Consider the following 11,345-nt stretch of genomic DNA (forward strand, 5'->3'; position numbering starts at 1 on the left):
ATGCTCCCATCTTCCGTATTTATGGTCGTGAGGTTGTAAAAAAGGGTCTATGTCAACCTCGTCGCAAGGAGTTCCAGTACCAACCATGCATGCGTCAGGGTGGCTCATTCAAGCCAGTGCCATCTTGACGAAGAGCACGTGTAAACTTTGGAAGATCCAACTCACCAAGACCACCAAAAAATTTTGCGTGCAAACGGTTGAGGGGTTGTGTACTGTGGTTACAAAGCCTCGTTGGTAAAACTATAACTGTTGTGACAAACAAAACAAAGTACTGGAAATATACTTCAGCAGCGAAAATCCAAGACAGATCCAACAAAATGGTACATCCTTTTATTGTCTATCCAGCAAGAACGCTGAAACAAATAATATACGTTCACGGACAAGAGTAGCCTATTGCGAATTATACAACTACATCCAAGCTTGTAATATCATGTGGGTTTTGTATCCGACACAACAGGGTGGTTGTGGCACAGCCAGCATTCTCATATCAAAATACATTTCAGTAGATACATTATCCAACATGGATAGAAAGAAGAAAGAATAGTGATGAAAATTATACCCCCCCAAACAAAAGAAATCGTACATATGGAAAACCCAGGTGACCAAAATACAAATGCCTGCTAAACTGTTTCCTCAAACCATCGCTGTGTAATCCACCATGTAATCTCACCTGTACCCACCATACGGCTGCTGCCCGCCATATCCAGCACCCATCTGATTGTAGCCAGCGCCAGGCATTCCACCAGGAGCCATTCCCATGGGAGGCCGCATCCCCATCCCCTGGTTCATGCCCATGTTCATCCCCATGGGTTGTTGGTTCATCCCCATCCCCATTCCCATTTGTTGTTGGTTCATCCCCATCGGTTGTTGGTTCATCCCCATCGGATGCTGGTTCATCCCCATCCCCATTCCCATGGGCTGTTGTTGGTTCATACCCATCCCCATCTGTGGGTTCATTCCCATTCCCATCCCCATTGGTCGGTTCATTCCCATTCCACCACCATAACCAGCACCAGCACCAACACCCCTGCCAGCACCCATTGGGTTGGAAGGAGGTGCAGCAGCACTTGCACCGGCCCGACCTATGCCAGAGCCAGAGCCCATGGCTTTGCCCATGGTGATCGTAGATACTACAGGTGCTTGAGAGATTTTCTTTTCAAACCTTTTGTCCTTTCGATTCATTGAATCAAAGTCCACTCCAATATCTGCATGTGGATTGGTTTTTGCTGTAACAAAAAAAAATACAATCAAATCAGATCACCACAAAAGAAGTAGAATATGGGCATTCCAGAAAAAAGAGGCCAGGATGCAGAGACAGGCCACTTACATCCAGAAATGTTAAAATCGACAAGACCCCGGGTCAATGTATCAGACCAAACTGTAGATTTAGGCTCGAATTTCTTCACTGGCTCAGTCTGCCTAACTTGCATGGCTGAAATGATTGTTTCTGGCGGAGCTGATGAACTTGACTGCAACGGAATGTTGCCACCAGAAGGCATCGAACTTGGGGCAATAAAAGGCTGAGATGCCACTCGGGAAATTGATGTTGGCTGTGGCGCTGCTGCTGCAGTTGGTGGGAGGAAGCTCTGCTGAGGCGGATATTGATTCACAGAAGCTGGAAGATGAGAAGGCTGCTGAGGCATATAGGATGGTGCTCCATTCTGTGAAGCTGCAAGATGAGAAGGCTGCTGAGGCATATAGGATGGTGCTCCATTCTGTGAAGCTGCAAGATGAGAAGGCTGCTGAGGCATATAGGATGGTGCTCCATTCTGTGAAGGAACCCCAGACAGGCCAGTGCCTGAAGCAGGTGGCATAAAGAAGTTTGACGGGTCTGATGGTTGATTGGGAGCTGCAGGTTGAGGTGCCTGTGCAGGAGCAAATGATGTCGCAGCAGGTTGCGAAAATGAAGATGGGTTGGTGGCCGCAGGATGTGCTGGTGGATGAGCAAACGTGGGAGCAGCATGAGTATTGGGCGCTGCTGCTTGAAATACAGAAGGGTTTGCATGAGAAACGCCGGAAGGTAAGGAGGATGTGCTTCCAAAAATATCCTGTTGTCCAGGTGCAGCATTGGATGGAAAACTTAGATCGCCAAGAGTATCTTCAAAACCAAAGCTAGCAGCTGAAGCAAGCTGGAAAGGATTTGCATCTGCACCAGGTCCAGTGGCCTGGAATGAACCAGCAGGTGCCGCATTTGTCTGAGGAACTCCATGATTTTCTTCATGAACTGCCTTGAAAGGAGTTGGATCACCGAAAGGATTCGAAGCATCAATTTCCTACAATGTTTAAAAGAGAAAAGGAAGATCTGAATGTTTGCTTGCATTAGCTACTACGACTATATTAGAAGGAAAACAAACTAGCCATTGCATCAATGAAAAGAAAACACTTCACATTTTAATTTGAAACAGTTCTACTGACTGAAATTTAGCCAGCATCACTCCTGATGCATGAAGACTTTTTGTTTGACAGAACTGGTGTATGAAGACTATATACATTACTAGTGCTTAATTTATCCAGATTGCTGGATCCATGGAATAGTAAGCAAGTAGGCCAGTAACAAACAAATTTAAGAATCAGTCTATTGTAAAATTGCATCACAATCCCCATAATAGGATCACTAATATGTGCAAATGAAAATAAATTTTGCAGCTCAATACCTCACTGAATCCAGTAGAAGCTGGTGGCATGCCCATGAAACTATTTGTCTCGAATCCTGAATTTGCTGGTGGCTCAACATTTGGGGTGGCAGTTGGCTGAGGCACAGAAACCAAAGCCAGCTCACCAATAGGATCTGACCCAAATAAATCCATCTCGAAGCTATTCACTGCCGGCGAGGGGTTCACTGGAGGTGAAGCATCTGAAAGGATACAGATAAGCAAAGGAAAATAGTATTTCTTTACCACAAATGGAAACTGCTAACAGATGTGCCAGTTTAGTCAAAATTCCTCCATGCAGCTGTTCTTGCATATAAAGAAACAAGAAAAAAAAAACTTGCATGCATATATTTTCCATTACTTTGGTTTATTGATGAGCACGTTGACTGCCAAAAGAGTATAAAGTATACCTGGTACTGATCCACGTGGATCAAACTCATCAAAACCATTAGGTTCAGCATGAGCAGGTGATTGTGCAGCTACAACTTCGACAGGCTTGTCATGAACACCATTAACTTGCCCTGGGGGAGAGCTTGCTATAGGAACAGATGGAGAAGGCAACTTTGGTGCAGCAGCTGGCACACTCGCTCCATTTCTGAAATTGATGGATCACACAGGTTTCAGAAGTCATTATTCAATCTATGGGTTTTACATTTAAGATAGAATCATCACCTTTCTTCATGATGATTGTCCTGGGCATCTCTTGTGACATCTTCATAGGTTGGTGGTGAAGCAATCTGCTGGTTAGAAGGCTTCCGCTCTATAGGCCTGTTGAAACGGGTAGAACTTCAGACAACTAGGTCCAGAAGGACAAGCTAAAAAGTAAGAACTTGACAAAACTCCTTTCTTACCTCTCATCCTGAGTAGGCGCGTCAGCATTGCTGCCACGGCCCCTGCAACAGAAACAGCAATATGCTTTTAAAAAAAGGGATCTATATTTTAGGGATACACAAATAACGGTGATGAAGCTGCTGGTCCTGCTAAAAATAGCAAGGGAGAGTTTTTTAGGTCAATATAAGAGATGAAACAGACCGGGATGAATAAGCCTCTTCCTCGCCATAGCTCCTGCGACCTGATCCTTCCGCATATTCAGGGTTGCTATTACTTCCTCTGTATTCATCCTCTCTGTTGCGATCATTAGAATCCCTAGAATAACGGTCTCCTTCCCTGTTGGGCGTATCTCCAGCACCACTGTATCTGTCGTCATCTCTATATCCATCTCTTTCCCTCCCATAGCCATTCCTGCTATCATATCTACCACCTTCATAGCGGTCATTGTCATATCCGCCTGGACTCCTGTGTGTTCCGCTCGTGGCAAATGAACTCCGATACCTATACAGGAACAGCAGGAGGCAAATCAGCACAATAATACATGTGTAAGAAACACTTCGCGCCGATCAGACATTTGAAGCAAACATAGTATAAGTTGCACTCACTTGTCTCTGGTAGCAAGTGCCTTCTGCCTAACTTCCTGGACTCTTTCCTTATCATTAACTAAGCTAACGAGGCTCTGGGATTTCCGTCGTACATTGCTACCCTGATCTCTCCCACTAGAATCGATATACTGGAAGTCAGCGAGCGCCTGCAATTTCAATGATATTATTAGAGCGTCAATCAAGCACGATACAGAAACCTAAGTCAGGAAGCTTATATGGCTCTCGAAACAGGTATTACGCTGAAGCATATGGTGAAAGAAGAGGATCAATAGCATTACCGAAATCTGATAAGCATGCTCCCTTATGTCATCAATAACTCGCTCGGTGCCATGCGCAACGAGGTAATCCAGCACAATCAACCCCTACATCTCAGCAGAAGATAGCGTCAGATTCGTCCGTCCAACGTGTTATTAACATGATAATTCTCTTTGGACTGATATTTGCAGATAAAACCATAATACCTTGTAAACATGGCGCCAGTTCTTGCCAGTGTCGCTGACCCTCTTCCACACAATGTTCATGATCATCTGATACTCGTGACTGCAAACACACAAAGCACGCATGTAAAAAACAGGAAAACCAGGACTCCGCTCGGCGACACGCAGATGAAACACCATCAAAACCCTGAAGAGCTTACTAGTTATTTGTCGCCTGGGCGATCTCCGCCAGGAGGGATCCATGCGGGCCCCAGGGCTCGTTGCTTGTGGCATCGAGAATCTGTTTTCAGGCCATCCAGAGCGGGCGTATGTTAAGATCATGCTTCATAGCAGCTCAGGAGTAATCGAATTCGGCAACAACATGCTGAACGCATGCTTGCAGCTGTATGGATGAGATCTCTCACCTTTTGCTCCGTGCCGGGCACCTTGAGGACCTTCTTGTTCACCCCTCTTTTCCTGCGACGGGGAAGACGAGAATCAGATGAATACTATGTGTTAAGGAGGGAGACCTCGGAATTGAGCACGGGGGATGGGAAGGTGAAGGACGTACAGGTCCCGGACCGTCTGGTCGAACACTTTCTTCATGGCGCCCCGCCGAATCTAGCTAGCTGGCTTCTCGTCGCGCGCCCAGCTCTCCCCCTCCTCCTCCTCGTCGGCCGCGGGAGACCTGCGCAATCCGTCGGTGAGATCCAGGCTGCCGTCGTCCGTGCCAAAACATTTCGACCCCGATTCCGGAATGAAGCATCGCGAAGCATCGACGTAAACCAGAGAAGCAAGCTCGAAACGAACGATCCCAACAACCAAAAACAGAGCGGAGGCAATCCGGCACGAAAAGCGGGCGCGGCGCCAACAGCAAAACAAAAAATCGAATAGGAGATTCCGGAATGAAGCATCGCGAAGCATCGAGGTACACCAGAAAAGCAAAGCTCGGAACGAACGAACGATCCCAACAACCAAAACGGAGCGGAGGCACGAAAAGCGGGCACGGCGCCAACAGCAACAAAAGCCGAATAGGAGATCCGCGTGCACAGCTCGCGGCCCAGATCTAGCGGCGGCGCCGACAAGCTCCGATGCCGCGCCCCCGGGGGGAGATCTGGCCGTTCCTCGTCCCCGGGCGATGCAGCGTGGATCGCGCGGGTCAGAAGCGAAGAAGCAAAGCAGCGGGAAGAGGAGGACGGACCTGAGGAGGCGCGCAGGACGAGCGAGCGCGGCGGGATCGGGCGGCTCCCGCTGCGCTGGCGGTCGACGCGCGGGCGCGCGCGCCGGCGAGGCGGGCGGCGACGGCGGGAGTCAAAGGGGATTCCACGCACGCGGCGGGGGCGAGGCGAGGAATGGGGGGCGGGCGGGGTGCGCTTTCCTCTCGGTCTCGTTTCTTCTTCTTCTTCCCTGAGTTGTCGCAGCCAGCCAGCCTACAATGTGCAGAAGAATAATTATCTCGTTTCTTTTGTGCTTTGCGCTTCCTCTGCCTGCCTGCTGGTGGCTGGGTTGGTTAATTCATTTTTAATTGTTTAATTGGTAAGCGGCGGGTTAAGGACGCATGATTAGTTGCGCGCTTTGAAAATGTGGTGTACGTGCTGCTCTGTATAAGGTAATTTGGGGTTGTATTTTTCTTTTTGAAATAGCAACCGAAGGGTGTATTTTTCTGTGTGCGTGATATCGAGAATGAGGTGGAGTTAACTAAAACAAGGACGGCTGAGTGAGCTGGGACTTGAGCTGGGAAAGGGAAAGGACAGGCAGGAATTGTTTATTCTTTCCTCCTTGAATAGTTATTCTTTCTTTTTTACATACTACATAATTTGCATATCGTATATTTCTTGGTGTGTAGTTAGAGCCACATTATTTTTTTCGGTAAAGAAGGTCGTATTCGATTAGATAGAAGAGAGTGATCATGTTCAGAAGAAATACCGGGTCTAAATAAAAAAACCATAACCATACAATGCCTGATTTATAAGAAAACCCTGACAAAAAAAAGGAGACTCATGGCCCGCACAACGCCAATCCACCAAACGCAACAAACATGCGCCTCTAGCTTCGAGGTTGTCGTCGCGACTTACACCGCTCGGTACCGAAGCGGCACACGAGCCACATCGCCACACGACCAACCGTCTCGTAGCCCCCTCTCCCTAGACGACCGCCCGTAGACCTCGAATGCCGCGCCAAATTTAGGCCTTAATTAGAATCGCAACACGATTGTTTCGCATTTTGAAACATGGAGCGCGATGCATACATAAGCATGCACTCCCACCACGTTTCCGGTAAAAGTTGAGTAGTGCCACGATCGAAGAAGCCATCTGCGCGTCCCCATGAATCTCGTCAATCTAAAAGGTTAGCGGATTCATTTATTTGGATTCGGATAGTTTCCTTTCTCGCTCTTTTTTAGTGCGCGTGCGTAGCCACAGCCAGCGAGGAGGATGCTAGACGGTGCACGATGATGTGCCCAACCTGATCAGCATTTTGCACTGGTAGATTGATCAACAAAGCTCGGTCATTTTTATTTCACAATTATATATATATACCCTACCCAGGCCATTATGTACATTACCTAACCATGACACTAAGGAGCTAGCGGTATAATACGTGGTACGCCTAGTACATATTTGATGATAATGATAGTTGATAGGACGCTATTTTCACATGCTTTGCCCATGGCGACAAATACATAATTATGTACACACAAACTATTTAGATGAAAAGGGCTATATCACCCATCATTGAACATCTCTGGTTACTCCCTCAGAAATGAATGCACTTTCATCCTCTTTTTATACAACCACATGTTTCGCTCTTCGCTACATACAATATATATTCATCAATCCAACTGTAGTAGTGAAGCGGCGACAACCATCGTGATAAACGAGAAGATAAAATGGTGGTGCGAAGAAGTAGTAGTCTAGCGGATGTGTCGCGGCATAAAGTTTTGTGGTGTGTACTACATAAGAATAGGAGGCATCAGGGGAAGTTTACGGGAAAAGCAAGAGAGCTATACAGGTCTCATGCTACCCATTCTTAGATCTAAATCCAAATGATGTCTATACCTCTAGTTCCGATGATCTACGCTTGTTCATCCTCGTGTGATTATCTCGGCTCTTCCGCTAGAAAGCATGTGGGGCCTTCGATTTACTCATCAGGAACCCCTTATCTCTATACATAGTCGTACCATGTTCAAACATGGAACACATCACAGACATAAGCATGCAGCCCACACAACATCTACATGTAAATGTCGAGTAGCTCCACTGTCAAGGAAGCCAGGTACGCATTCCCGTGAATATCCTCGATTGAAAAGATTAGTGGATACATTCATTTGGATTTGGAATGAGAATGAGCTCATTCAGAAATTAGTCGAATAATGAGAAGGATAGAAATTGTTAAGGTGTGCACTACCTCTGTCCTCAAATAAGTGTACTATTAACTCTGGTCCCAAGTTAAAATTTTAAAACTTTGACCAACTTTTAACTCTTGTCCCAAGTTAAAAAAATTAAACCTTGACCAACTTTATGAAAAAAGTAAAAACATATGTAAATTCAAATCGGTATGATATGAAACAGATTTTAAGACCAACCTAACGATACTAAATTGATATCATAAATATTGTCACTTTTTCCCGTAAGTTTGACGAAACTCTAAATTATTTGACTTAAAATATGATCTAGACTTACGCTTATTTGAGGATGGAGGCGGTAGGCCCAACACAAAGAAATAGGACATGCTTGTTAAGTTGACTACTTGAACAAATTGGAAGTCACATCACAAATGTCTAACGAAGCTGTGATCATCAGCTGAAATAGTCTCTCTCCGGAAAAGAAAGTTGGTTTTAACGAGACACAAGGACATGTTATACGAGTTTGACAGCCATCCAATGGTTCTAATTAACATGCGTACTAGTAGAGCCTTGGACGGTGTCAACTTTCAAACATGTCAGGCCAGCATGTCTTGTGTTCAAAAACTTCTGCTAGTTCTTCCTGGACCGTAGAATCTTCCCGGGAGAAAAAAAAATGTGTTGGTGAAAAACTGAGAAGGGAACGTCCGTCAGTTGAATTTCTGCGTAGAATTTCTGCGGAGGAGAAAGCACGAGGAGAGGTCGAAAGACAGAGCATAATAACAGAGGAGGTCGGAGAAGTGTACTTTTCAAAATTCAGTGAAAGCTGGGCTAGCCACCGAACTGAACGAACAAACAGGGAAGGGGAAAGGGGTTGGATCGCAGCTTGCAGCGGCCGGCGGGAAGGTGACAACCGACCGACAGGCCACCGCCTCTCCTCTCTCCCCACGCAGACCGCCTCTCCTCTCTCCTACCTGCCCACGTACCCAAACCATCGCACTGTCTGAACACCGGGAAATGCACCCAGCAAAGGAAGGCTGGAATGGGATCTCCCCTCGTCTTTTCCCGGTGGAAGAATAGAATAGATCCCAGCTGACGTCGGTTCACACCCGGATGCTGCAGGCAGGCATTTTATTCCTCCTCTTTTTCCGCAGTAATTAGAGCATCTCCAGTCGTTTGAGGCCCCCGGGTCAAAATTCAGACTTAACAAACGCCGGATTGGATGAAAAAAGGGTGTTGGTGGCAACATTTTCCCTGTGGCACCCAGCATTCGCCCATCAGCGGGATAGTTTCAAAAAATCGTCTCCCGCTACACAAAGCATCGCCCAATAGTTCGGCGACCGGATCAGCCATATTCCGGCGATCGAAACAGAAACTAGACGATAAAATGCACATCGGCGGTCCCTTCCAGCGGCTTGTCTGGCGCGGAATCGGGCGGCGATGCATCGTCGGCCGCCGGTGTCGCGGGAGTGGACGTCGAAGCGGAGGACGAAGCAGTCGACGGAGGCCGGAGGATATCTTGGCGATGGGCGTCGTACCAAGCCCTCGTCTCCTCATCCATCTTGCTGTCGTTGCCGCCAATCAGGAACGCCAGGTCGGTGTTCCTCTTCTTCGCCGTGGAGGTTGCCTTCAGCAAGGCGATCCAGACGCCCTGGTTGGCGAGCATCTCCTTCCAACGCATGTCGTACTTGTTGTCCCTCCCGGCGTCGTGCGCCATCGGGGGCGCCACCTAACATCAAAAAAATCGGATTGGAGATCCACGTGCACAGCTCGCGGCCCAGATCTAGCAGCGACGCCGACAAGCTCCGATGCTGCGCCCCCCGGGGGGAGACCTGTCCGTTCCTCGCCCCCGGGTGATGTAGCGTGAATCGCGCGAGACAGAAGCAGGCAAACAAGCAGCAGGACGAATCTGAGGAGGCAAGACGAGCGCGGCGGGATCGGGGTCCCGCTGCACTGGCGGTCGACGCGTGCGCGCGCCGGCTAGGCGGGGGGCGAGAGTCAAAGGGGATTCCACACGGCGGGGCGAGAGGTCGGCGAGCGAGGAATGGGGGCGATCGCTTTCCTCTCTGTCTCGTTTCTTCTTCCTCCCTGAGTTTTCGCAGCCAGCCAGCCTAGGAGGGAGGTGTGCAGAAGAATAATTATCTTGTTTCTTTTTTGCTTTGCGCTTCCTCTGCCCTGCTTGCTGGTGGCTTGGTTGGTTAATTAATTTTTAGTTGATTTAATTGGTAAGCAGCGGGTTAGCGCCACCTGTGTATAAGGTAATTTTGTAGATTTTTTTTTTGTGTGCGTGAAGGAGTTAACTAAAACAAGAACGGCTGAGTGAGCTGGGAAAGGGAAAGGACATGCATGAATTGTTTGTTCTTTCTACTTGATTAAGATAATATATACGTATTCTTTCCTTTTCTATATGCTCCTTAATTTACATGTTGTTTATATTTTTGGTGTGTAATTACAACCACATTATTTTTTAAGGCAAAGGCAGTTAAATTCGCGGTTCGGTTATACAGAAGAGAGTTAATCTTTTCTTTTCTATATGCTCCTTAATTTACATATTATATATTTTTGGTGTGTAACTAGGAGCACGTTATTTTTAAGGTAAAGATGGTTAAGTTGGTCGTTCGAGTAGGTAGAAGAGAGTTATCCTGTTTAGGAGAAAAACCAAGTCCAAAAATAAACATAAGAACCATACAATGTCTGGTTTATAAGGAAAACCGGGAAGAAAAACCATACAAGCGAGGAGATTCGAGGCCCACACGATGTCAGTGCACCAAACCCAACAAACACACGCATCTGGCTCTGGGGTTGTCGTCGCGACTTACACCACTCGGTGCCGAAGCGGCACACAAACCACATCGCCACACGACCAACTGTCTCGTAGCCCCCTCTACCTAGACGGCCGTCCATTGACCTTGAATGCCGCGCCAAATTTGGGCCTCGGCATCGCAACTCGTTTCGCATTCTGAAACATGGAGCGCAATATAGACATAAGCATGTACTCCCACAAGTCTACTGTAAATATTGACTAGTTCCACGATCAAAAAATCCATCTGCGCATCCCCATGAATCTCATCGGTCTAAAAGATTAGTGGATTCATTTATTTTGGATTTAGATTGTTTCCTTTCTCGCTCTTTTTTAGTGCGTGCGTAGCCACAGCCAGCGAGGAGGATCCTGAGGATCCGAGGGGAGACGGTGTGATGATGTGTGCAACGTGATCATCATTTTGCGCTGGTAGGCTAATCAACGAAGCTCGATCCGGTTTATTTCACAAATATATATACCATACTCATGCCATTATGTGCATTACCAACCATGGCACTAAGGAGCTAGCGGTACAATACCAGGTACGCATAGTACATATTTGCTGATAATGATAGTTGATAGGATGCTATCTTTCACATGCTTTGCCCATGTCGACAAATGCAGAAATAAGTACACACAAAATATTTAGACGAAAAGGAATACATCACCCATGATTGAACATCTAAGAGTACTCCAGTTACT

At 47.1% G+C, this 11,345-nt stretch overlaps 1 protein-coding gene across 1 annotated transcript; it reads right to left on the reverse strand.

Moving 5' to 3' along the window:
- Positions 1–306: 306 nt before the first annotated feature.
- Positions 307–5,181, reverse strand: LOC124693543 (clathrin interactor EPSIN 2-like). Its single transcript, XM_047227021.1, has 13 exons — positions 5,075–5,181; positions 4,929–4,980; positions 4,725–4,804; positions 4,549–4,627; positions 4,366–4,449; positions 4,088–4,233; positions 3,684–3,983; positions 3,503–3,544; positions 3,324–3,419; positions 3,062–3,246; positions 2,655–2,854; positions 1,328–2,273; positions 307–1,226 (listed from the first exon to the last, which is right to left on the reverse strand). The coding sequence occupies exons 1-13, from the start codon at positions 5,107–5,109 to the stop codon at positions 667–669; spliced, it is 2,805 nt and encodes a 934-aa protein (XP_047082977.1). The 5' UTR covers positions 5,110–5,181; the 3' UTR covers positions 307–666.
- Positions 5,182–11,345: the final 6,164 nt, after the last annotated feature.

This window comes from Lolium rigidum, chromosome 2 (assembly GCF_022539505.1).
Source record: "Lolium rigidum isolate FL_2022 chromosome 2, APGP_CSIRO_Lrig_0.1, whole genome shotgun sequence".
Lineage (NCBI taxonomy): Eukaryota > Viridiplantae > Streptophyta > Magnoliopsida > Poales > Poaceae > Lolium > Lolium rigidum.

What these genes read in the sequence shown, in the direction of transcription:
- LOC124693543 (XM_047227021.1), bottom strand. Translation starts at nt 5,109, where the DNA reads ATGAAGAAAGTGTTCGACCAGACGGTCCGGGACCT. An exon ending in GCCCAGGCGACAAATAACTA is followed by an intron (nt 4,628 to 4,724) that starts GTAAGCTCTTCA and finishes GTGTGTTTGCAG; the next exon opens with TCACGAGTATCAGATGATCA. An exon ending in ACTGGCGCCATGTTTACAAG is followed by an intron (nt 4,450 to 4,548) that starts GTATTATGGTTT and finishes GCTGAGATGTAG; the next exon opens with GGGTTGATTGTGCTGGATTA.